At 37.7% G+C, this 26,453-nt stretch overlaps 1 protein-coding gene across 1 annotated transcript in view; it reads left to right on the plus strand.

Annotated features, from left to right (window-relative positions):
- The window catches only part of ITPR2 (inositol 1,4,5-trisphosphate receptor type 2), a 507,541-nt gene that overhangs the window by 55,457 nt on the left and 425,631 nt on the right, over positions 1–26,453 (plus strand). Inside the window, exon 2 of the mRNA XM_027838537.1 lies at positions 24,215–24,285. Coding sequence (XP_027694338.1) covers positions 24,215–24,285 — 71 coding nt within the window. The remainder of the gene's footprint in view (positions 1–24,214; positions 24,286–26,453) is intronic.

The following is a 26,453-nucleotide window of genomic DNA, read 5'->3' on the forward strand; positions in this document are numbered from 1 at the left end:
ACATAGCATGCATTAAGGTATAAGAGCAGGAAAGAGTTGAACAAGATTGAATAACTGTTAGAAGTTTGGCTGACTGGACTACAGAGTATATTAAGAGGAGTAAGGTGAAAACAGGTTAGAAAGGTTGGTCCAAACCAGATTGTTGAGAAACTTAGTTCTAAGCTAAAGGATTTGTATTTTTATCTCACAGGGAGGCACTGAAGGTTTTTGAGCAGGGAAGTGACCTGGTCAGATCTGTGCATTAGGAAGGTTATTTGAACAGTTTGTGAAGGATGGATTAGAAAGAATAGTTAGGAGGTTTTATAGCAATGTAGGCAAGAGGTGAAGTCCTGAAACAGAGATGGTGGCAATGTGAATGAGGAGCTGGTCATAGATGTAGGAAAAACATTTTTTTGGTCTGTTCTTTTAAAACAAGTGTTATTGATTTTCTTGTTAAATATTACTGTCATTTCAAGTGATTTCCCCTCCCCTCAATAGAACCCTCCTTTTAAAAAAAGTTTTCATTGTTTTTGAGTCATTTCAGTCATGTTTGACTCGCTGTTACCCTATTTGGGATTTTCTTGGCAAAGATAATAGAGAGGTTTGTCATTTCCTTCTCCAGCTCATTTTGTAGATGAGGAACTGAGGCAAACAGGGTTAATGACTTGCCCAGGGATACACAGCTAGTAAGTATCTGAGGCTGAGTTTGAATTCAGGACCTCCTGACTCCAGGCCCAGTGCTCTATCCACTGAACCACCTAAAATACAATTAAGCAAAACAAATGTATGTATTTGACAACATATGCTTCATTCTATGCCTATATCCCACTACTCTGACCAAAGGGCAGGAGGCAATATGGTGGAATAGAGAGGGAACTGGAGGTGGAGTCAGCAAGCCCTGGGTTCAGATTTGCCTCAGACACAGTATCTCTGTGACCTTGGACAATTCACTGAACTTCTCTGTGCCTCAGTTGTTTTATCAGTAAAATTAAGAGCTTTGACCAGATGACTTCTAAGGTTCCTCTTAGCTCTAAGTTTATGATTCTCCAAATTCAGTCCTTTACTGCAGTGATGCCAACTTTGTGGCAGAACTTTGGAGAGCTCCAGAATCAGATTAAAATGAAATTGGGATATGTTTAACAAAATAAATTAAAAAATACAAAATAGATTTTAATTTTTGGTTTTCTAAGTCAATATGTGGACACAGGGAAGTTTGCATCTGAGTTTGTCACCACAGCTTTACTGCATTGATCAGAGTTCTGAACTCTTTCTCTGCTATTACCTGTAAATTAGGTAAGAGTCCAGGAGACCCCAGCCTATGTATCTAGTTTCCCTCCACCAACAGAATAAAGAAAGTTTTGTGTGTTAATGTGTGTGTGTGTGTGTGTGTGTGTGTGTGTGTGAGAGAGACAGAGGGAGAGAGAGAGAGAGAGAGAGAGCGCTTATAAGCCACTCTTACCTCTTTGGTTTTATTTTTATTTTATTTTTCAGAGTTAACTGTTGGGCTTTTACCTCTGTGAGCTTTTTGGTATTTTGCAGAGTTAACAGCAGTTGCATAATCTCTGACACTCTTTGGTCACTTTATTTTCAGGGTTTGACAATAGCTATTTATATCAGGTAAATTGTTTCTTTGGTTCAGCTTACTTTGGGTTATATGAGTTCCTTCAAGCTTTCCTAAGTTTCTTTGAATTCATTGATTCTTACGATGCAATTATATTCTAATATATTCATATACTATAATTTGCTTACCCATTGCTAAATGATGCTTACCTACTTTCCTTCCAGTTTTATGCTACCACAAAATATTTTTAAGTGGGACCTATCTTGGCTCATCATCAGATTTGTGCCTAGTAGTGGTACTACTTGGTTAAAGAGGATGTACCCATTTGTGACTTTTTAGTATAGTTCCAAATTGTTTTCTAGAATGAATAGACCAATTCAAACTGCATCCCTTCTTACATTGGTCATTTTCATCCAAAAGGTATTGTTGTGATGAGTTGATAGGACTTCCCACAAATCCTACTGAAGATACCACCATCCTCACAACCTAATTGTCATTCAACTCCTCACTGTCTCTTCACCTCAATATCCAAATGTCAAGCCCTATTATTTCCACCTTTGTTGTTTGTCCTTTGTTTTTGAAGAGGACCAATGACATCATGATGTGATGGGTGATGTCTTGGCTTTCGAGTGAATTGGATTTAAGTGAGGTAGAGTTGTACAAAGTTGTTAGCCTCACTCTTTCTTCCAGAGTCATTGAAGTTCCAGGGGCAAGACAGAAGTTAAGATGATTTGCTTGGGATGCAGTGGATGACCTTGGCCTCTTTGATGGCTGACCAAGCTCTAAGTCACTTTCATGGCCATTGGAACAAATTGTTCTCCTCCTCTCATTCCTCCTGGGAAAGTCTTCACATGCTTGGTGTAGACATACCCCTGACTCAACAATAGATTTAAGGCCTGTCAGTTACCCTCAACCTGGTTTAGCCCGTCTACCAACATGGCTGTAGTGTGGCCGTTGCATGTGCTACAACTTCTTGGAGCCACATGCGAGTGTTAGATTCCAGGGGGACACTAAGGGTGTATGTGCAGGCCTGAAAAGGGCTTGGCAAACCCTCACACCAGAGGTGCTAGTCTTCTTTGAGCACCCTATACTAATATACAAAATATTTAGCACATTCCTTGGTTCTCTCCCCTGACACTGTAACCATCCTGGCACAGTCCCTCTTCACTTCCTGCCTGAACTTTTGCAATATCTGCTGGTTGGTTTCCCTTCCTTAAGTCTCTCCCCACCCCTTCAACTGTCAAAATAATTTTCCTAAAGTTCCAACCTAACAATATCATTCCCCTTATTCAGTCAACTCCAGTGGTTCCCTACTGCCTCCTGGATAAAATATCTCTTTGCCTTCTAAAGCCCCCCCTTTTTTTTGCCTTTTTTTTGTCTCCCTAGCACTTAGCACGGTACTTGGCAAATAGTAGGCACTTAATAAATGCTACTTGATCGACTTGGTTTTAAGCAGTGGAAAGGAGGATTAGGCTAAACCTATGAATGTATTCACCAACATGTTATGTGAAACAGCTAAATCTCAGAGGCTTGATGCTTTCTTAAATTAAAATTTGACTTTAACTCATTTTTGGGCTTATTTTCTCAGCAGGAGCAAATATATATCTTCAGAAATTTATCTGTATTATAATATAAGGGCATACCACCTTTAGGTTTTTATGATTTCAGTAAAAGATGAGTCTTACAACCATACAATCAGGCCAAAGTATGGGGACTTAGAGTGGTAGTGTGACATTTTTACAGATATCCTCCTATTCATTTGCCAAGAATGTGCTGGTTAGAGGGTAGCCTATAAAATATATTGTGTATCTGGAAGACTATCAATTTGCCTTTCTTAAAGCAAGGTGTTTGGTTAGATTTAACATATATCATTTGACTTATTCTCATTCTTCCTGCTCCTTATTCTCTTTCTTTGGATTTTTTTTTTTTAAATACTCTACCAGTCTTTGGATCATTTAGTCTGCAGTCAGAGGTCATCTAATTCATTTCCATGTATTTGGTAAAATTACATTAAAATATCCTAGGAAGGTAGTAGCTGCCACTTGTCTGTTTTTTAAACCTCTAGAAAAAGGTGAGAATATAAGAACCTTGCCAGGAACATATGTAACTCCTGGCATTATTTCAGTGGTTCCCTGTGTGAATTAAAGTGCTCGAAAAGAGACTTTGATCCCCAACACATTAATTGAATTCTGTTATTAGCAGGTATGACAGTCTCTTTAGTTTGACTCTTGAGCCATATCTCTCTTTCGCTTTCTCTTTTTCAAAGATTTATCAATTTTAATTTTATTTTATTTTAGATTAATTTTAAATTTTTAATTAATTAATTTAAATTTTAATTAATTTTTAATTAAAAATAAATTTATCATTTTGTTAGTTTGCACTGTATGATAGTCTTAATCTTTGTCTTTTGGCCTTACAATCAACTCCTTGACAGCTTTTATCACTGCTTAAAAGGAACAGTGATGTTACAGGTATAGTACCCACTTCCATCAGGGTAATCTGGATGCATGTTTTTATATGCTGCGCAATTCTTGATCTTATTCTTCCTTAGATCCTCCATAGAGGACACACCAAACTTTCTGGAGACCTTTCTCTAGGACTTTTTACATTTTAAGGTTACCAGTGGAGCTTTCTGGCTATTCAACCTGTTAGAGTCAATTAACTGTTGGAAGAATATTTGTAACAGTGGCCTTCAATTACCTGAAAATGTAAAAGTCTTTGCTTATTTATATTAGCTTTATATTTTTCTGGTGCCTTTCAGATACCATCATACCATGTTGGTTAAAAAAAAAATAGAGGTAGTCATGTGTGCTCGAATAACAATGTAACTTCTCTGCCCTCCAGCAGCTCTCGGAGAACAGGGGCAGGTTTTTGTTTTTTGTTTTTTTTTTTTGTCCTTTTTTAATGATTGTGGGAACTGATCTATAGTTGTCAGAGGTTTTTCTGGCCAGGCAACTTCTCTTGCCAATGGCTTCCTCTTAGGTACGGCTTCTCTTTAATGTGTGATTTGCCAGGAGGTGGTAGTTGAATTCTTAAACTGCTATTTCTTAGAGGAGCTAGAACCATTAAACCCAAGGGCCTTCCAAGGCAGATTCTGATGGCTACAGAGTGAATCACCACTAGGAGCTCTTTTCTGGAAATTTAAAAGGAAAGAGCAGATAACGAATGATTTTAGTGTCACTCTGGCTGGTATCAAATGATTATTTTTGAGTTTGTTCTCACCTTTCTGATTCTAGTATACTTTTACTTATTATATAGTTAGATGGAGTTAAGCAAAGCAAAATGGGATTGAGACAGTTTCATAATTGCTTCAGGTTTATTTTATCTTTCTGTCTCAAGATCCTCTAGGCTGTGCCTCAGTAATCTACTTCCCATTCTTTTCTTCTTTATGTAATGGCCCTTTTAACTTATGTAATTAGTAGAAGAGAATATTTTTTCTGATAATTATCCAAATTCCTGACCTTGTTGATCTCGGGGATAAATGTAAAATCCTGTTATCTATGTTCAAAAAAAATCAAGTACATAAGCAGAGAATGACAAAAACATGATTGGACATCAGTGTGTTTTTTTAAAAAAAATTGACCAGAACTCAATTTGAGTGTAATGTGGCTGCTAAGAGCATTAATGCTTTTCTAGGCAGCTTATATAGGCGGTGAGTGACAAGATCAAGTGAAGTTTGGCCCCACTGCATTTAATGCAAGCAGGGTTTACTTGAAGCACTGGGTTCAGTTTTGGATAGAAGTGTTAAAGAAGAGCACCGACAAACTAGACTGTGGACAGTGGAGGACAGCCAGAATAGTGAGGAGTTTCTGGAAACTCGGTCGTGTTAGGAAGGGATGAAGATCTCCTTAAGTTTAACCCTAGAGAAGATCTAGAAGAAATGTTATATCTCCCTTCAAACATTTTTAGGACCGTCACGTGAAAGGGTTGTATGACACAGCACAACTAGCATCAGGGGTGGAAGTTATAGGGAAGTGGATTTCACCTGAATGTAAGGAAGAACTTCCTAACAATTAGAGCTGTTCAATGGGGAAATGGTTAGCTTTGGGAACTAGTGGTTCCTTGCTACTAGAAATATTCATGCAGAGATGAGATGACCCCACATCAGGTATATTGCAGAAGGAAATACTCAGGCAGTAGGAAGTTGAATTAGGTAATCTTTAAAGGTCCTTTAAAACTCTAAGATTCTATGATTTTGTGATTTTAGCTTTTCCAATGTTATTTCTTCTAATTGACAATCTGTAGTTATGATATGTATGACATTTTTAAGGAGCCTCATAAGGACTTAAATATTAGGGACAATGAAATTTATTTTCAATTTTAATAATAATGGAATAATAGATTTAGAGCTGGAAGGGAACTGAAATTCCATTTGGTTGAACTAATTTTACAGGTAAGGAAACTGAGACCCAGAAAGATGAGCTGAAGATCCATATAGATCTTGAGTCTCAGAGCCAGGACTTGAACTGTTGTCTTCTGATTCCAAATCTTTCCACTGTACCCGGCATTACTAATAAATTTGGAAGCATTAAAGGTGTTATTAAAACATATTCCTTATGTAACGTGGGAAAATTCTCTATTCTATTGTCTAAAAAAAGGTTGGGCATTAGTGGATTAAAGACTTCTTTTACTTTCAGCAGCCAAAAGGAAGGGTAGGAACAGAAAGAAGAGAGAAGGTGTTGACTGGCCTCCAAGAGAACCTTGTAAAACAATGGTTATCTTGTGGTTTTCTTGGTAGTTTTTGTAAACATGTGATGACATGGAGTCTCAATGATACGGTGGCATGATAAAGACATTGTAAGTGTGGTAGTTCTTTTGTGGCATATTATAGCTCCTCTTCTAGCTGTGCCATTGGTCAGGATCTTAATATTTGTTACTGGGGAAATTAGTGTAGAAATTGTCTGAATTAGCAACTGTTAATCTTGCGTTAAGGTTGTGGAACCTCACATCATGGAACTCCTTTAACAGAATGAGTTCAGTTTAGGTGGTGAAAGTGGCTTGCTTTTTCCTTCAGGAAAAACTTTAACTGCTTAATGAACATGAACATCCTGCCAACAATGCATAGAGGGGATAAGCGTATAAACAGTGGTTGGGAAAACAGAGGTTTTGTGGTTCCCATAGAATGTTTGTTTCTTAGTCACTTGTACTTAATATTCTTGGCATTTAATTAGTGAATGGAGAAAGGGTCTAGTAGGAGGGTAGAGTTCATACCTCTATTAGTGCTAATTTGTTTAATAATCAAAAACAAAAGGATTCTGTAAATCTGAGTAAATAGGGTAATTACCTTCAGAGACAAGTTCATGAAATAAGATCCGTATTTTTTTTTTCTGCTGACTGAAAAGAGTTCAAAATAACTTCTGGCAATTATTGGAAGAATATATATATGTATGTATATGATCAAAAAGTGAAACTTATTATTAGATATGCAAAACTGAAGTGTATATAAGGGCTTTGCATTTATCAAATAAATCTAGGCATTAAGGAGAGCCAATCTATACTATTTGAGCTCCTAGCACAATATCTTGCAAGGCAAGATGCTTAATAAATGTTTTTTTAAGTTGAATTAAAAGATGCTACAATCTGATCCCAGCCAGAGATTCTGCCCTAATTTGACATATAAATGTTTAACACTTCAACTTGGGTGAAATGTTAACTTGGTTCAAATCAGCACATTTTCTTCCTTTTCTTGGGCAACACCTATATACTTTCCATTTGGAAGTATGTGTCCATGCTCAGTAATTCTCAAATCGATTTCTGATTGCCCTACTGCCTTCATGTCACAATTCCATGATGTTCAAACCTAGTTATATTTTGTAAATTGATGGGTTATTCTTGGAAAGTGTGTGGGGTAAAGATCAATAAGATGATGACAACAATAATAGCATTTATATGATACTTTAAGGTTTGCAAAGTGCTTTACATGTTATCTCATTTGAGGCTGAAGAGTGAAGGGGATAGCAGTATCAGCTTGCATGGCTGATGAGTAAAAACATAGGAAAACTGGAAAAGTAGGAAATAAAGATTTCTGTCCCAGTGTCTTAGTCAGTAAATAATTGATATTCTCATCCCTCAGGCTCAGCTGTGTCTGTTCTATAGCCTTTTCCCAAGATAGTAGTGAATAAGAAGCACTCAGAAGATATTCTAGGTGTTGAGCAAGCACTTGGATCCAAATCTCTGTGTGCCTGGAAGGTCTTCTAGTAGCTTTGCGGGTCTGTGACCCTTAATGCATCTACTCTGCATCTTAGATGGATATGAGGATTCTTTGGTGTTGGCTCCTTGCTGTTTCTGGTTCCTTGAGGCATAAGATTGGATATGGGAATGGCTTATCTTTTTTTAAAAAATTGATTTTTTTAAAGGAATAGTGTGATTCTTTAACCTATAGGCCAAGCACATAGAGCTTAACTGATTGTGGGTAAAGTTATAGAGTAAATGGTTTAAAGGGATGATTTATGAACTCTTAGATGGAAAATGGTGATCACTAAGAGAAAAAATCATGAGTTCATCAGGAACAGATCATGTTAGACTAATGCCATTTCATGTTTTCACAGTGTCTTTATACCAGTAGTTCAGGAGATTGCCACACATCTATTAATATCTGCTTCAGCAAGGCATCTGATAAAGTCAAAGTAATGGAGAGTAATGAAGTTACTCTCTTGTGTAATGCCAATACATCTCTTGAGTAATGGAGAGATGTGGGCTGGATGATAGCGTAGTTAGATTCAGAACTGTTTGACAGGACAGAATGATGGATTTAATCTAGTAAGGTGAATTCAGTCAGTTGATAGCCATTTATTAAGTGCCTACTATAGTAGTAGACTACTGGTGCTAGGCACTACAAAAAGAGGCAAAACAGAGTTCCTGTCCTCAAGGAATTTACAATCTAATGGGCGAGACAACATGCAAGCAAATAAATACAAAACAAGCTAGATACAGGACAAATAGGAAATATTTCACAGAGAGAAGGCACTAGAATTAAGAGAGTTGAGGAAGGCTTCCTGTAAAAGATGAGATTTTAGTTGGGAAGCCAGGAAGGTTAGTAGATGGAGAAGAGGAGGGAGAGCATTCCAGGTATGGTGGGCAGTCAGAGAAAATACTGGGAACTGAGAGATAAGAGTGACTTATTCATGGAACAGCCAAGAGGCCAGTGTCACTGGACCAAAGGGTAAGTGTCAGGGAATAAAGTGTAAGAAGACAGGAAAGGTAGAACGGTGCTATGTTATGAAGGGCTTTGAAAGCCTAACAGAGCATTTTGTATTTGCTCCTGAAGCCACTGGACTTTGTTGAGTAGGGGGATGACTTGATCAGACCTTGGTTTGGGAAAGTTACTGAATGGATTGGATAGTGATGGATTGGAGTGGGGAGAGACTTGGGGCAGGCAGACACACCAATAGGCTATTGCAATAATCAAGACAAGATGATGAAGGCCTGTACTGGAATGGTGGCAGTGTCAGGGGAGAGAAGGGGGTGAGAGATATTATAAAGGTGAAATTGACAGGACTTGGCAATAGATTGGATATAGCGGATGAAAGATAGTGAGGAATCCCGGATTGTGAGCCTGAGCGACTGAGAGGATGATATTGTCTTCTACAGTAATAGGGAAAGGGGGGACAGAGGGAAGGGCTTAGGAACCAGTAGAGAGGAAGAGATTAAAAATAAATGAAAGAGTGGTGATGAGAAAGGGGGCAATCTGTTGGAGGAGATGGGATGGAATGGGATCCCTTGAACAAGTAGAGGTGTTAATCTTAGTAAGGAGTTAAGGCCATTTCATCATGTAAGTGAGGGGTGAAGGAGGAGAGAGTGACTGTAGGCACCTGACTGATAGGAGATGAGGAAGAGGGGAAAAGAAGGAATTAAAAGAAAATGGCTTCATTTTTTTCCTGTAAAACATGGGGCAAGGTTCTTAGCTGAGAAAGTAGAGAGAGGAGCCATAGGAGATTTGAGGAGGGATGAAAAGATTTGAAAGAGTTGCTGTGGAGAGTGGGATAGTGAGTTGATAAGGGAGGTATAGTAGGATTGCCTAACAGCAGGGAGGGCCCAGTTGAGGTGGTATAACACAGATTTGGAGTGGACCCAGACAAAACAGTGGCAGGATTTTTTCCACCCTCATTCAGTAGCACTTGTGTAGAACCAAAGGTGACAAATGGTGGGAGTGATCAAAAGCTGATATTGGCTGAGCATAATCAGCCAAATGTAATGGGGCTAAGGATTTGAGAGAGGAAGACAGAATAGAGTTGAATTGGTTCACCAAGGAGGCAAGATGAGGAGAAGAGGAGAGAGAGGCTGATTCAGGGGAGATGGCCTGAGAGAGCATTGAGGAGTCAACGTATTGGAGGTCACTATGTGAATAGGGCTATATAAGGAAAGGCAAAGGGAGAAGTGAAAAGCCAATAGATTATGGTTGGATAAAGGGATTCTAGAAGTCTTGAACATGGAGGTGGTACATTTGTGGGTGATGGCAAGATCAGGGGTATAACTATTTTTGTGCCTGAAGTGGAGGAGTGGCTCATGGGAGGTGAGTAGATTGAAGAACTGAGTGGTTAGAGTATTGGAAGGAGAATCAATAGATGTGTTGAAGTTCGTTAGTATGAGGGCAGGAATTGGGGAGGAGAGAAAAATTGTAAAACCGGGAATCAAACTCATTGAGGGAAGAAGGGAAAAGACCTTTGAGTCTATAGATAACAGCTACCAGAATTTTGATTAGTTTAGCATGAACCTCAAAGGAAGAGAGGTGATGGAAGAAGGGGAAGAACCTGGAAGTGGCAATGGGGAGCAAGGAGTATTCCAACTCCACTGCCTTGACCAAGGAGAATGAGCAAAGGTGCAGCTAGTACTGGAAAGAGGAGCCAGGGAGGCTTCGTCACTAGAGAGAAGCAGTTACAGTTGGAAGGAATGGGAGAGAAATAGATTTAAGATGAAGGGAAGTTTGTTGTCTATGGAACAGGCATACTAGTAGGCATGGTGGAAGGGCGGGGTAGAATTAGGATTAAACTTTAGGAGGGGACGATTGAGGAATTGGAAATGACAAGGACTTGGGTGGTGGATTTGTGAAATGGCATTTGGATGATGATTTACAGGACTTCAGAGTCACTTGGATGTGAAGGGTATGACCAGATGTTCATCATTGAGGGATGGAGTTGGGGAGAGACACGGCACCCTTAAAGGATAGGTGCAGCAGGAGATGGGAGGCCTGAAGTCTAAAGGAGGGTTGTTTATCTTTGCACAGATGGTTCTCCACATCCCAGTTTGGAGATTAGGCCAGCAGGAGGAGATGGCAGATGCCTTGTGCTGGCTACTTTGGGTAGATGAAAGACACCCAGCTTGGCCTCTCACAGCATTTCCTCAGGGGCCACCCAGCAGGAGATGGAAGGCTCAGGGTGCTAGTATACTCAGGTCTGAGGTCTTCTTACCTGAAAAATGGCACCACACCCAGCTCCTGGTTCCTGAAAGTCCTTTTCTCCCTTCATAGAGGCCTCATGAGTGTCCCCTTAGCTTAGGTGTAGCTCTCTGCTGGGCTCTCAGAATCAGTGCTCTTGTACAGTCTGGAAGCTGCTTCTCCTCAGTTGTCTCTTGTTTGTCCTTATCTTGTCTCTGGGCTCCCAATATTAATGTTAAGTGGGAAGTAATACTTTTGAGTTCCAAAAGTCAATTGTGAAAGGACAAGATGGGATAGTCATATCTGATTATCTCGTATGAATTCATCCCCCCTTTCTTCTTTTTAAGCAGATTGTAAACTCCATGTGAGTCAACACAGTGACATAACAGATAAGCTAAAATGATCACTGGGTAAATTAAAAGGCCACCATCACCACTAAACCGGTGTTTGTTATTCATGAGCTCTGCTGTATTCTATCTTAGACCATGTATGACTTGTTGTGTTCAGTTTTGGATGTCACATTTTAGAAAGGATGTTTGCAGACTGGAATGTGTCCAGAGAATGGTGACCTGTAATTGATGAATTGACTCAACCATATGAGGGTTGCTAGAAGGAACTGGGATATTTAACATGGAGAAGAAAAACGTTAGTGATGAAAAGGCTGTGTTCAAATATTTGAAGGGATTTCATGTAGAAGGATTAGATTAATTTTGCTTGGCCTTGTGGTGGGTGCTGAGGAGGGGATGCACAATTAGGAGGAATGAGTACAGGTTGCATTGAGGAAGCTCGAACTCTTCAAAGGTAGAATGAGTTGCTTTATATGGTTGTGAGTTCCCAGTAACTAGAGGTTTTCAACTGGATGCTAGGTGACCTCTGAGATTCTTTCTCACTAGGAACTTCTCTGATTTTGAGTATGAGTCATTGATATTTTCTTGTGAATTAGTTCCATTAGTTGCTTTTCTTTTGGAACTTAGCTAACTAAAGTCAGGAATGGGTCAGAGCTTCATTTGGCCTCGGAAGAAAGTAAGAAAATTTGGATCATGAAGCATTGTGAGAGCAGACCTTACATACTCCAGTGGGAAATGGGGTACTATAAGGGCACTTTAATCCTGGGTACTTTCTCAGGCTACCTTGCCATCTGGAATACAGCTCACACCCTGAAGGACTTAGCTCTTTCCTTTCTGGAACTTTGATCCTTTTAGGTCTGAGATCCTGAAGTCATGATTGGAGAGTGCCTCACATGTGGCTACTATCTCTGGCCAGGCACTCCAGCTCCCTTGCCACCTTGTACCTGTCTTTCCGCTCTCCTGACACTTCCTCCCACTTTCCAGGTCAATAAGTAATCAAATCAGGAACAGGCTAGTAGTAGTAGTAGTACTATATAGTTCAATCACATTATGAGACTTTCATGGGCTACCTGAGAACCCTACATATAATTTATATTATTATTTCTAAGGGAATATGCATTCTGAGTTCACATTTATGGCTCTGGGGCAGCATTATTTAATTATTGGCTTGAACATGGAAATTTCTTTGGTCAAAGTGGGTAAGTTAGTCCTTATAGGTTCATAAAATTTAGAGCTGAAACTTCTCTGATTTTGAGTATGACAGTCATTCACACCTGGAAGGGACCTTAGAGATCATCTAGTTTAAGGAACCTGAGTCACATAAAGGTGGTACAACTTTCCCAAGGTCACACAGATAGCAGTTTTCAGTGGATCCAACCAGAGCAAGTGGTCAGGAATGGGTAGGGTCTGAGACCATAGTTTATTAAGATTTTCTATGACATAGATCCCTTGGGAATAGGATGATTAACTATCATTTACATGACAACAGAAAAGTCAAGGGACACAAAGACAGAGAAAACATCATTTGACTTGATAATTATGACCATCAAGAAACTAGATCAGTAGAGTGATATGGACATAAGTTAGAATATAAGAGCTGAGGATGAGCAGTAGTTCAGAAGAGATGTGACAGATTTGGCAGGGAAAGAAAGAAGAAGGAGATGGAATGGTACATAGCTCAAAAGTGTTGAAGAGCCAAGTAAAGGTTGTAATTTAGGAGAGTAAATACTTAAACATGTTTGTAGGCAGATGAGAAGGAGCTTAAATGCAAGGAGCTGAAAACGCAAGAGAGAAGGAATGATGGATGGAGGAGATAGAAAGGAATGGGGGATCAAGGGTACAGATAGAAAGCTAGACTTGGAAATGATGGACTCATTTCTTTTGAGACAGGAAAGACATAGAAGATGAGAGGAATATACAGAGAAATTCTGAAGTAGAGAACAGGGAAGTTAAGAGAATTTGGTCTCAATCTGCTTGGAATATGAAGGGAGTAGGGGTATAGTTGGGGGGTTAGGTTTGGGCGAGTACACAATAGGGAGGGAGTAAAACCAAAATGAATAAATGAACTGCTGAGTAACACCTAAGATTAGATAAAATGAATTTACTGTGGAACACATGAACAAAAACTCCATGCCTTTCTTTAACAATGTTTAGCAGCCCTAGAGCGGTAGCTGAGAAAGCTCTACATGGTGCATAGCTAAGAATTTATTATTATTTTTTTGTCCAAGACCTTTGATTTCATGAGTGTAGGGAACACCTGCATAGGAAGTTCCCTCTGCTAATGCAGATCAATGTTCCTGACAGCTCTCTAAGATGATTATAAATAAATTAAAGAACAGTTGCTGTTTTCCTCACTAGAAAATCTTTTTTTCTTTAAGCCAAATATCACTAGATCTTTAAGCTCATTCTTGCATGGAATTATTTTTAGTTTTCTCATCAAAATAATGTGGTGCAAAAACATAGAAAAAATATAATTGACTAAGTTTTTTGCATGTTTGCACCACTTTCTTGCTGTATTTCTCCTATTCTATACTTGTGTAATTACTTCTTAAAAAAATCTGTCAGACTTTACATTTATTCTCATGAAAATTCAACTTAACAGCTTCAATATATCTGTGAAGATGTTTGTGGATTTCAGTTCCATCATAAGAATCACTAGCTATCCCTTTAAATTTTATTTTAACCATGAATTCAGTAGGCATGCTATCTATTTCTTCATTCAACTCATGATGAAAATATTGCACAGAACTAGGCCAAGGTCAGAGCTCTGGGACACTCCTCTTGAGTGCTTTCAGTTTGATGTTGACCCATGAACTCAGTGGGTGCAGATAACCAAAGACTTCAGTATCCACATATCTTTATTCTTACAGATGTCTTGCTGAAATCCAGTATGACATGTCTTTTAGCATATCCCTCTCAAAAAAATTATGGGAAGGGAGTTACTCTTTGTTTTTAAAATCTCATTTTCAGACACAAATTCCTTTTTTTTTTTTTTGTGAGGCAATTAGAGTTAAGTGACTTGCCCAGAGTCACACAGCTAGTGAGTGTTATGTGTCTGAGGCCAGATTTGAACTCAGGTCCTCCTGACTTCACGGCTGGTGCTTTATCCACTGCACCACCTAGCTGCCCCCACAAATTCCTTTAAAATATTTTTTCCTCTTTTCTGTTTATGTATTACCTTCACTTACAAATATATTCCTTTCCCATTACTTCCCAATGTAGCAAGAAAGGAAAAAAAACACACTTAAGCATAACTAGCCATCACATTGACTGAATGTGAGATCAAGGTAGGTCATTATAAATATCTAATGGTGGTTTCATTTTTTTCCTCATTTGCGTTGTTGCAGTCATTGTGTCTACATTTTTTCCTAGTTCTATTCATTTCACTTTGTGTTACTTCCTATGTCTTCCCATGCTTCTCTGAATTCTTCATAAGTATCATTCCTTATGGCACAGTCATATTCTTTTACAGTGAAATTATTATTAATATTATACCAGAGTTATAACAAGGGCTGGTGGACACTGGCCTTTTCCTAAGGTAAGTTTTGGTACAAGAGTGGGAAATTTCCTCTGATGTTGTGTATTGAAAGGGTATTTGACAGCAATTATAATCCTCTAAGGAAAAAAGGAGGAGGAGGTTTTTTTGATGGAAAGGGGGTACATAATCTAGTGGTGGGTGGTGAATCTCTTGGTAGAAGAGCAGATTGTCTGGAATAGGGTTCCTTGGGCCAAACTTCATATTTCATATTGTAAGTACTTAAGGAATACATCTGAAAGAATATTAGAGCAATATATTGGATTACTCAGGGGGTTCACAATACATTTTTCACAATATACTGAAAAGGGTTCGTGAAGCCAAAAATGCTGGGAATGACAGCATTATACCATGCTGTCTGATATATACACTATTAAGCTATGTTACAATAATTAATTTAAATTAGTGTGAGTATAAGGGATGGTTGACAAGGGGAGTCCTCTTGATAAGCTCTCTAATTAAACTGATGTGCTTAGTACAGTGCCAGAGGGCACATAATAAGGGCTTAATAAATGTTTTTTTGATTGACTGGCTGATTTATAAGGTGTGAGCCTCCCTTTTGAGAGGGAAGAAGGTGCATTCTTTTCTTGCCTCTTCCATCTTCAGGCAGAAGAGAGAACAGTAGAACAGAATTGTTTTGGGTAGTGAGTGGTAGAGGGTAACCTATCCATGTAGTCTTCTCTCCCCAGGAACTGGTAATGGGGCAGAAGTTCATGGAAGCTAAATGTGCTTACCCACAACTCCTTGAGCACATTTTAGAGACTGGAAATTTGAAAGTTGACATTCCTAGACCAAAACATGGCACCAGAAAAGGCAGTGATAGAGCTCATGCAGAAGCATATGGCAGAAGCAGACATGTGCTTACCCACTTGGCCCAAGAGAGGAGTTCATGGACAGTGTTCTTGTATGCCAACTTCCTGTATAGAGAAGGAAGTCTTTTAATTCCCTAGGCAGCATGATACTGTAATCTAGCCTCATAGTCAGAGAATTGAGATTTCCTGGGCAATGCCAGTCTTGGGAGCTATTTTGATTATCTAGAAAAATGAACTGTGGGTAACCTTAAGTTTAAGAGTTTGGAATTCTGGCTTTTTAGAAAGAAGAAAGGTTCTTGAACATTGTGCTTCTTGGAGAAGGGAGAAGATTGCCAGTGTTGCTCCTTTGACTTGGAGAAGTTCAGTGGAAAGAGACCAGGGACTTGGGGATGAAATGGACCTGGACTTTGCCATCTGATTGATATTGTAGTTAGTAATTAGTGCAAAAGAAAGAGTGTTGCTTGTTGAGAAGCCTCTTTCTGTGAGGAGCTTATGGGCTATTGAAATGCTTTATATGTTTTCTTTATCAGTTTATGGACTCCCATGAGTCCTCTGCATTTTCTTTATTATCTGTGCAGGGAAATAAAGGCTGTCCTTTAGCAATTACTCATATTGTAACCTTGAGTGCTTGTGCTGGAGCTGGGGACGTATTTTATCCATATGTATGGAAAGCTAGACATGAGCTATACCTTAGCTGTATTTGGCAATTAACTGTAATAAGCTCCAAGTGAAGGCATGATAAGCCAAAGAGAGTCAGGCCCCAGGCTTTGATCTGGTTCATGTGAGCTAGAGTATTGATTGGGGGAGTTCTAGGCTACTGTTCACCAAAAACTTTTTTTTTTTCCAAGACAAGGTCAAAAACAAAGCAAAAAAATATATCCTTAAAAAGTAGTTCAAAGGGGCAGCTAGGTGGTGCAGTGGATAGAGCACTGGCCCTGGATTCAGGAGGGCCTGAGTTCAAATATGGCCTCAGACACATAACATTCACTGGCTGTGTGACTCTGGGCAAGTCACTTAACCCCAAATGCTTCACCCCCCAAAAAAATAGTTCAAGTGTGTAAGAAGACATTAGGATTTAGTATCAACTTGTAGTACTTAATGATTGAAAATAAATTTCATTCCAAATGAAAATATTCAGATATTCAAATGGAGATATGACCTAATAGTTGTATAATTCTGTGTTTTATGTCTTCTCATTTTTCTTCTTTTTTCTAATTTTATGTTGATTTTGACCTTTTGCTCTAAGGAGTCAATAGTCTGTTCCCACAGATACAGCTCCTATACCAGTAACCAGTCATTTCCTGTCTCTTAAGATAGTCAATTTCATTTTTTGTCATGTTATTCTCACTATGGTCTGTTTCTTTCAACTTTTTCCTTGAAGAAAAGGTTTATAGTATATAGGAATTCCATTTCTGAGTCAACTACAAGTCTTGTTTTCAATCCTGAACCATATTTCTCTACATACTTTTTACTGCCCAGTCAGTATTAATGCCCAGCCTTTTTTCCTCCCTCTTCTCTTTTCCCCTTCCCCTCCTCACCCCACATTGAAATCACTATCAATATATATGTTGACTTGGTTTAGAGCATCTTATCAAGGTCATTGCATATCTTTATCTTGTTGGGGTGGTGGTGATGGTGGTAAAAGGATCACAGATTGAGAGTCAGAAGGAAATTTAGAGATACTTTGTTTTTCCTATGAGGGATCCAAGGCCCAGAGGATTTAAGCGATTTACCCAAGGTCACACAGCTAGGAAGTGACAAGACCAGGATTCAAGCCAATGTTTTCTGATTCCAAATCCAGTGCTCTCTCCACTCTACCATTCTGTCTTTATTGTCTGCAATGGATGTTGACTTTTAAAGTTTGATTATTTTTGATTATTTTTAGGATAATCCTTTTGCTTATCCTAATCATGGGTTAAAGATTAGATGACCAAGTATCCCAGGAAGTGGTTTCTTTTTATCTTTGGGCACCTCCAAGGAGGAGCTGTGAACCATGCATTCCTTTACCTTACGACTTCCTCTGGTTCATTACTTTGAACAACATGTCGTTTGTCATTGGACAAAGAACTTACATTTAAAGTGCTAACTGTTAGCTTTTATAGATAGTCTAAAAGTTATATGACTCTTAGCATCCTTTGCCACCCCATCACAGTCATTACAGAAGCAGAGAAATGACTCTCAAGACAGACTGAGGCCTATTGAAATTTTTTTAAAAAATTGTTTCATGGGTTGCTATGACCATAAGATCCATTTCTTTGTGGCCAGACTATTGGTGCGGCACCTTTTTTTTTATACCAAGTATAGATTTGGTATGTTCAATTCATTAATTTTGATAATCCTTAGTTTAGCTTTTAGTTAGAATTTATGGGCAGAAGGCTTTGCAATAAAAAGGCGCATTTTTAGAGTTGACTTCTTGTATATCATCAATTTTCTATATACTAATACATTTAAAATCATATCATGAGATTTTGAATTTATCATGATTGTAATTTAGGGACAATTTGTTTTATGGTACCTACATCTTCAAGTGTGGGCGAAAAGGAAGTGGTGAATTTGTTGTCTTACTTTTTGGCACTCACTTGACAGTTAAAGAAATTAAGAGTAATTAGAAGGCAGATGGATAGAGAGTGGTTTGTTTTTAATTGGATATCTGGATAAAATAGCGGAGCAACATGTTATTTTGTGTCCAAGTTATATTACTAATGTACTCTTTGAAAAAGAATCTTTCTATACCTGATCTGCATCACACAAAAAATAGTACAGTGAAATATGATGATCTCAAAGGAATACTGTTTTTTTAATACTTATCTTAATATTGTCGAAGATTCTTTAGCAATATGTCCAAAATAAATTTTCACTATTTCAATTAAATTCTTTACAACATGCTAGTATACTTTTTTGTAGATTATAAATGATGGCATCTGGAAACTGAAATTTGCGTCTTCATTGCATACATTTTCATGTGAGTGATTTGGAAATTATTTGCTTTGAGCATGTTCTTGGTTTATAAATATTAGAGTTCATACATCATTCCTAAGCCAGTTGCCTGAAGGGCTTCGAATATTTTGGATAAGAAGCATTCTGTGATTGCTGTGGTTTTTTAATTTCCAAAATAAAACAAAAGGATCCAAGAAGAACTTTGCCTATCTTGCAAATTCTATTTCTATCATTTGTCTTCTACTTTGGAAAAATATAGGATACAGTCTTAAATGTTCCTTTAAATACATATGCAATGTTATCAACATCAGTTTTTGATGAGAGATATTTGTTGGAGATAGCTAGGAACATGGCAGTTTGACTTCGGAGTAAGAATACCACTAAAGTACTTTCACTTGGGGAAATTGGAGGCAACGTAATAAATATGACCTAAACATATGGTTGGTTGCTCTTGTGCTTCCTTGCCTCCATAATGCCAGTTATATTCAGATGTAAATTTTGACAGTTTCATTTAGTTCGATGGCTGAAGACTGGAAAATAAAAATCATGTTATCTTAAGAAGTTAATATGCCCACTAGGGATCTTGAGAATTTCGGTGTTGCAGGATTTTTTTTTAATCTCTAATTTGTCAAGTTGTCACATAGAAATCGTTTAACCTTCCTGTGTTTTGGTTTTATCAGCTGTGATGCTCTGAATAACACAGTTTCCTTTGAAGGGATTTTATGAGAGAAAATAATGATCATATTTATAGTGTCTTGAAGAAAGCATGTTATGTACAAGCAAAATACTATTTATGCTGTACTGTAATAGTAGTAAGACTGTAGGCTCAAGTAGTATCATTTCTAATTGAAATAATGTCTAAATCTGAAAGTTATGGTATGGAACTTTACTTTCACATATTAGATGAAGAAGTGTGACTAATATCCATTGCATCAAGTTTCTTTTTATTGGGTTTAAAAAAATGCTATTTTCATTATTCATCTTTTAACTCCTAGAATTTTGCTTGTGGTACTACATGCAATTATTTCAGGGCTCCTGCCAAAATAGAAAATATGTTTTCTGAAACATTAGTTTTCACAAAGAAAAGCTTAGAAGAGTTTTAAGAAAAATAATATATTTATTTCTTAACTATGACTAGTATATATAGTAATGAGCAAACAACCATATTGTTTTGTGTATGTAGAGAAAAAAAAATCCTAGAGGGCTTCAATTATAGGCCTCATTATAACTCTTTGCTGTAAAGACATGATTTTACACATTTTTTTAACTATTCTGACAAGTTTGGTCAGTGTTGAGAACCTGGAATTTCACATATATTTATGTACAGAATTTTCTTTAAGTAGCTTCGAAGATTTAAGATGTGAATTCCATTTATTAACTCTTAAGATGGATAAATAATTTATAGTTAAGTTCTGATAGTGAAGCATTGCAGCATTTGGAAGGAACACTGGATTTGGATTTAGATGTAGGTTCAAATTTTACCTTTATAACTTATAAGCTATGCCTTTTAACCTTTTAGGACCTCAATTTCCTCATCTGTAAAATGAAAATGTTGGATAAAATGACCTCCAAATTCCCTTTTAGCTCTTGAGCCAATAATCTTATGGGGAGAAAGAAAGGAGGCATGATGAATGAATGTATGAATAAAAAAGCATTTATTAAATGCCTACTATGTGCCAGGCACTGTGCTAAGTGCTGGGAATATGAATGCAATCAAGCAGGACTGTCCCTATGCTCAAGGAGCTCACATTCTAATAGGAGAAGACAACACATATGGAGGAGTAGTGGTCAGTGAAGTCAGAGGGAAGGATGATTGGAGTCATATCATAGGACCAATGATTGACCTTTCCAGGCATGGTAGTGTTTATTTGATTACTTTTCTCAGAGTTAGTGTTGATGGAGGGGGTAGGGGGAAGAATGTATGACATTGCATGGAGAAGTGTATGCTGGGGGCTGGATCTGGGCAAGATAAAGTAAATGCTCAGTAATCATAGCCCAGTGGTGTGAATCTGAATTCTGAATCAGAAATGGAAACTGGAGAGGCAGAGATGAGCCTTGGAGAGGCTTCTTCATAATTTGGTTAGATTTTTTTTTTCTTTTGGTCTGCTTATCTTTCTGCTGCTATTGCTTTTTTCCTTTATTTTCTTTCTTTGTTTCTTTCTTTTTTTTTTGGAGACAATCAAGATTAAGTGACTAATAGTTTTTTGGTTGCATGGGTTTGACTTCTTTCAAGCCCTGGGATTCAAGGCCCTCTTTGCTCTGATTCCAACCAACCTTTCCAACTTTATCAATCATTGTTCAATTTCCTCCTTTCTTCCTTTCTTCTTTTCTTCCTTCCTTTTTGAGTATTCTTCAAGTATGTAATGACTAAAATGGAAAGGTTTTACATGATTACACATATCTAAACTATATTGAATTGCTTAACATTTGGGATGGAGGGGAGGGAGAGAAGGATAGAATTTGGGACTCAAAATTTAAAAAAATTTTAAAATTGTTTTAACATGTAATTGGGGAAAATAAAATATTATATAATAGAAGACTAAAGTTTTCAGGACAGTTGATGAGCTGCATCTCTAGAAGGAGTTTTCTTATCAGGAGTTCCCTATACCAAAGAAATTGCAGGTCAGGACAAAAGCAAAATCTGATGCTCTTGTAACTGGTAACTTGTAACTTGTAACTGGACACGGATAATGAGCATCCTCTGTGTCAGTATTATTTCCAGTTTACAAATGAGGAATCTAAAGTGTAGAAATTAAGTGAAAATATTTAACATCACACAGCCTACAGATGTAGAAGCAAGGAGACAATCCCAAGTCTTTTTACTTCATGGGATTTCTTTTGGTAATGGATGAGACTAAAGGACTCAACCCTTTACGCATTATTTGCAATGTCTTTAAAGAGAGGTCAGAGAATTGACTAGGGAGCAAATTGGTGTTACTTATGAGGCTGTGCCTGTCCATACACTAAAGGTTGCAGATTCCTGATCAGAAGCTAATAAACTTATGAGGCAAAGATTCTCATCTGCTAGATTTTGCATAGAAGATATATATATGCTATATATAAATTTATATACACATATATACATATATGTAGGTATGTGTACATATATGTATATATGCATATGTGTATGTAACATTATCTATTATATGCGGGTTACAAGTATGTGTGACCATTTTATTTCGGCTCTTCTCTGACCTGCCGTTAATATGTAGCTCACTCCCTGATATTGTTTTTGCTTACACATAGTTAAATGTTCTAGTGTCATCATTTATAGTTAGCCAACAATCAAAAACCTCTGGCCACTCACGGCTTAACAAATGACTTTTCACTGGTTATTTCCACTGCCATGTTTTTCATTATGTTGGGATCAGTGTGTGGGGGGGGTGATACTCATACACACTTAGTGTGTAATGATGCACACATGGCATGTCAGTCTTTTGTTGCCTGGCTTTGCAATCATCATCCTGGAAATAGGAAGCTGATGAGTTATCTGTGAAGATCATTATAAGGACACACATATGGAGAGAGTTTTAGAATTTACAAAGCACTTTATTCTTGGCACTCCTGTGATGTGGGTAGTACATCATCATTATCATTATTATTATCATCTCTATTTTGTAGGTGAGGAAATAGAATCCAAAGAGTAAATGACTTGCCCAAGGACACACAGATAGTAGGTGACTAGTCTGGGATTTGCGTCCAAGTGATCTTGACTCCTTAGATGAGGGTTCGTTCTATTACTCCATGCTTTCTCTCAGTGTCTCCTACCCCCTTTTTTTCCTTTCTCCTACTTCATTTAAACAATGGCAATGAGAATTTTTGAAGGAGAAGGAAAAGAATAATGGATGAATTTGAGGGAGAAAGAGAGAGAGAGAGAGAGAGAGAGAGAGAGAGAATGTGTGTGTGTGTGTGTGTGTGTGTGTGTGTGTGTGTGTGTGTGTAAGGGGTGATAGTACCAAAAAAGGCTACAAAGATAGTACGTGCTTTGCAATACCATTGTGTGTTGTGTTTTCTTGACATCACTTGATCAGTTATTGCTGTTCTCATTGAATGAAAAGAACAATTTACCTTTGTCTTATAGCTCTATTACTTAGGTTTATACTTTTGGTTGCTGAGTTTCAGGCTGACCTTGGAATTATACTTGATTATACTTTCTCTTGGCCCAAAGTGACTTCCTGTTTTATAAAAAATAACTTCTAAGAACTCTTAAAGGAATTTCTTGCATGTCTGGCAGCTCTTACAAAACCACATTTTAGTAAACCAATGTGAATACATCAGACCTGTAACTAAGTATGTCTAAAAACTGAGGAAGAATCATAGTGCTGGACTAAGTAAGCATTTATTTTTGAGGAACTTAGGTCATGTAGATGTGGTGACACTTAGGAAATGTCTGCCCAAGGTGACCAAATCAATCTAAAGCCACTATTTTCACTCAATTTTACTCACTCAATTCACTCAATTACAAAAGGCTATTCTAGTATAAATTTACCAATTTTTAAATTAGTAAGTTTACTAAAATTTACTATATATAAATTTAAATAAATTTACTAAATTTACTTGATGACACAGATTGATATTTCTGGTTTCCAAATTCTGTTTCAAAGCAAAAGTTTCAATTTGGGTATATTTCTGGTATTATCACTCTCTCCACACCTCTGCCTCTTGCAAACACCTGGTTTCCTTCGAAGCTCAGCTCAAGGGCTTACTTGTACATGAGGCTTCTTGTAATGCCTGCAGCTGCTAATTCCTTCTCAGTAAATATTTTGTGGAGCAACTAGGTGACACAGGGGCAGCTAGATGACATGGTAGACAGAGCACCGGCCTGGAGTCAGGAAAATTCATCTTCAAATCTGGCCTCAGATGCTTACTAGCTGTGTGACCTTTGGTGAGTCACTTAACCTTGTTTGCTTCAGTTCCTTATCTGTAAAATGAGCTGGAGAAGGAAATGGCAAACTGCTCTTTGCCAAGAAAACCCCAGAAGGGGTCATGAAAAATCAGACACAACTGAACACCAGCAAACATAGTTTGTGTATACTTACATAAAATCTTAGGCAGCTAGGTGGTGCAGTGGATATTCTGCCAGGTTTGGAGTCAGGAAAACTCATCTTCTTGAGTTAAAATCTGGCTTCAGACACTTACTAGCTGTGTGACCCAACCCTGTTTGCCTCAGTTCCCTCATCTGTAAAGTGAGCTGGAGACGGAAATGGCAAGCCACTTCAGTGTCTTTGCCAGGAAAACCCCAAATGGGTTCACAAAGAGTTGGGCATGACTGAAAAATGACTGAACAACAACAACAAATATAAAATGTCCCTGGATCTTGGTTTCCTCATCTGTAAAATGAGGGACTTACACTAGATAGCGTCTGAGTTCCCTTTCAACTATAAATCTATAATTCTGTGTGCATGTTGTCTCCCCTGAAGTGCTAGCCTTTATTTATTACAGGCTAGTAGATGACTGTATTAAAGCGCACGTATAGTTTAGTAACTTTTGGGGCATAGTTTCAAATTCCTTCCAGGGATAGCTGGATCAATTCACAGCTCCACTGACAGTGCCTTAATAGGCCTATTTCCCTGCAGCCCCTACAGAATTCATCATTTTCCTTTTAACCTCAATGTATTTCTAGTTTGGAGCCACAACGTACTAATAGTGTAAATATGCTTCTCTTGATAGGCTGGTGGATGATAGATGTGTGGTGCATCCAGAAGCAGGTGACCTTGCCAACCCTCCCAAGAAATTCAGAGGTAAGTAATAGACCTCTTTGTGTTTATATAGACTAATCCGAAACAAATTGTTTCATTGTGTTAACATTTTAGAAGTTCCTCTTCCTTGTGCCTCAAAATCTGTAAAATATGTAGAATGGTCAAAATACTCCTAATTGTATACTGAAAGATTCTTGGATATATCATATGAAGGAATTGATAACTAAAATAAATTAAACTATTTTCTAAAAGTTTTATTTAAAAAAATATGCACTCTTCTCGATCCAATTTTTTTTTTGGGGGGTGGGTTGGATTTGTGATTTCGTTGATATAGGGAATGAGTAGACAAAATGATGTCTTCCGCTGCAAATCAGAAACTGTTCTGCATTTTTTCTGGTTGTATTTAGTTGGTTGGAGCACTGAGAGTCTATTCCAGTGTGTAAATCCATGGTTCTTTCCACTATTCCATACTGCCCGTAGTTTGTGCAACACAAATTTGGAAACATTTTGCTTTGGTGTGAGAAAAGATGGCATAGGCGACAGAGGGCTGGCTTTTGAGGCAAAAAGATTTGAGTTCAGGTCTTGCCTCTCACATGTACTAGCTGTGATTCTGGATTAGGCGTTTAGCCTTACTTAGCCTCATTTTCATTTTTTGTGGAGTGGCCAATACTCATGCTTCTAGAGTTGATGAAGAAAGTTCTTTGTAAACTTTAAAGTACTTTGTAATATGGCCTCATTTATGAAAAAATAAAAATTCACCCTACTTGTTAATTACTTCTGACATCTCTCCCTTCACTATCTCTCCTTCATTGGAAGTTCTTGTTTTTTCTCTGAATTTTATTTCCAGTCAAAATTAACATGCTTTTTTTTTTCCTTAGGATTTCTTTTGACTTTGACTTTTTTTTTCAGTCCTTCCATTTTTGTTCTCTTGACCTGTATCTTCACTTCCAGTTTCTTCTAAAAATCCAAATATAATAGGCTAGAAATGATACCTTTTCATACATTTTCTGTTTAATAAATTACAATATGAGTGGCAGGAAACCTCAGCCCTAGAATATTTTTTGGGAAAAATATCCTCAGCCAACAAGAGAAAATCTTATTTGCCTAAATCCCAGCAGAAGAGATTTTTGCTGTCTTCTCAGCCATCACAGATAAAACACTGAAATAGACTCCCAAATGATGTTGGGGTGTTTCCTTCCTAATAGATCTCTGAGAAAAATCTGTGCTGGTTCAGACTGGGAATTTCAGACCTTTGTCCAACCTAGCTTGCAGTCCCTCAACTTGTATTGTCTAGCCTTCCACTTATTCTGTGGAATATATGAAGAAAGGAAAAATTTAAATAGTATTTATGCAAAGAAATCAGTGATGGGCACTTCATATTAAATATATATTTCAAATTTGAAATTATTGGTACACGTGCTATTCAAATATCTGATTTGATCCTTGCAACAACTCTGACACAGGTGCTATTATTATCCCCATTTTATAGCTGAAGCAACTGAGGCAGAAAGAGGTTAAATGACTTGCTCAGGGTCACACAGCTAATAAGTGTCTGGGGCTGGATTTGAACTTATGTCTTTGTGACTCCAGAACTAGTGCTGTATGCATGGCGTTACCTAGTTCATAACTGTTCTCTCCCACATCAATTTTTAAAACTTCATGCTAAATTTCTTCAGTGTTTGGTATAAATTTTTGTTGATGAAATCTGAAACTCTTTTAAACTAGGTGGTTATAGCTTTAAATGTTGAAAAGTAAAGGGAAGATCTTTGAAAACATTTTGGATTCTTAGTCACTTTGGTTAAAATTGCCGAAAAATAGAGTTTGAAATTAGGCTGACTGGGAAAAGACTTCTTTTGAGACTTTTAGAGAAAACATTCTTAGCTGGCAAAAAAAGATTTATGATATAAAAGGCAAAATAAAACAACAAACCCCAAACCTGCGGTACTTTTCATGTACAACTATAATACTATTATTATTATTTTTGGGGGCTAGGCAATAGGATTAAATGGCTTGCCCAGGGTCACACAGCTAGTTATGTGTCTGAGGCCAGATTTGAACTCAGGTCCTCCCGAATCCAGGGCCGGTGCTCTATCCACTGTGCCACCTAGCTGCCCCTGTAGTGGTATTATTAAGAATATTAAAGTATCAATAGGGAAGAACAATTTATAGAAAATATGGTGACAGATTAAAATTAAGTCAAATTATTCTAA

This window comes from Vombatus ursinus, unplaced genomic scaffold, assembly GCF_900497805.2.
Source record: "Vombatus ursinus unplaced genomic scaffold, bare-nosed wombat genome assembly UNPS02014830.1, whole genome shotgun sequence".
NCBI classification, from domain to species: Eukaryota; Metazoa; Chordata; class Mammalia; order Diprotodontia; family Vombatidae; genus Vombatus; species Vombatus ursinus.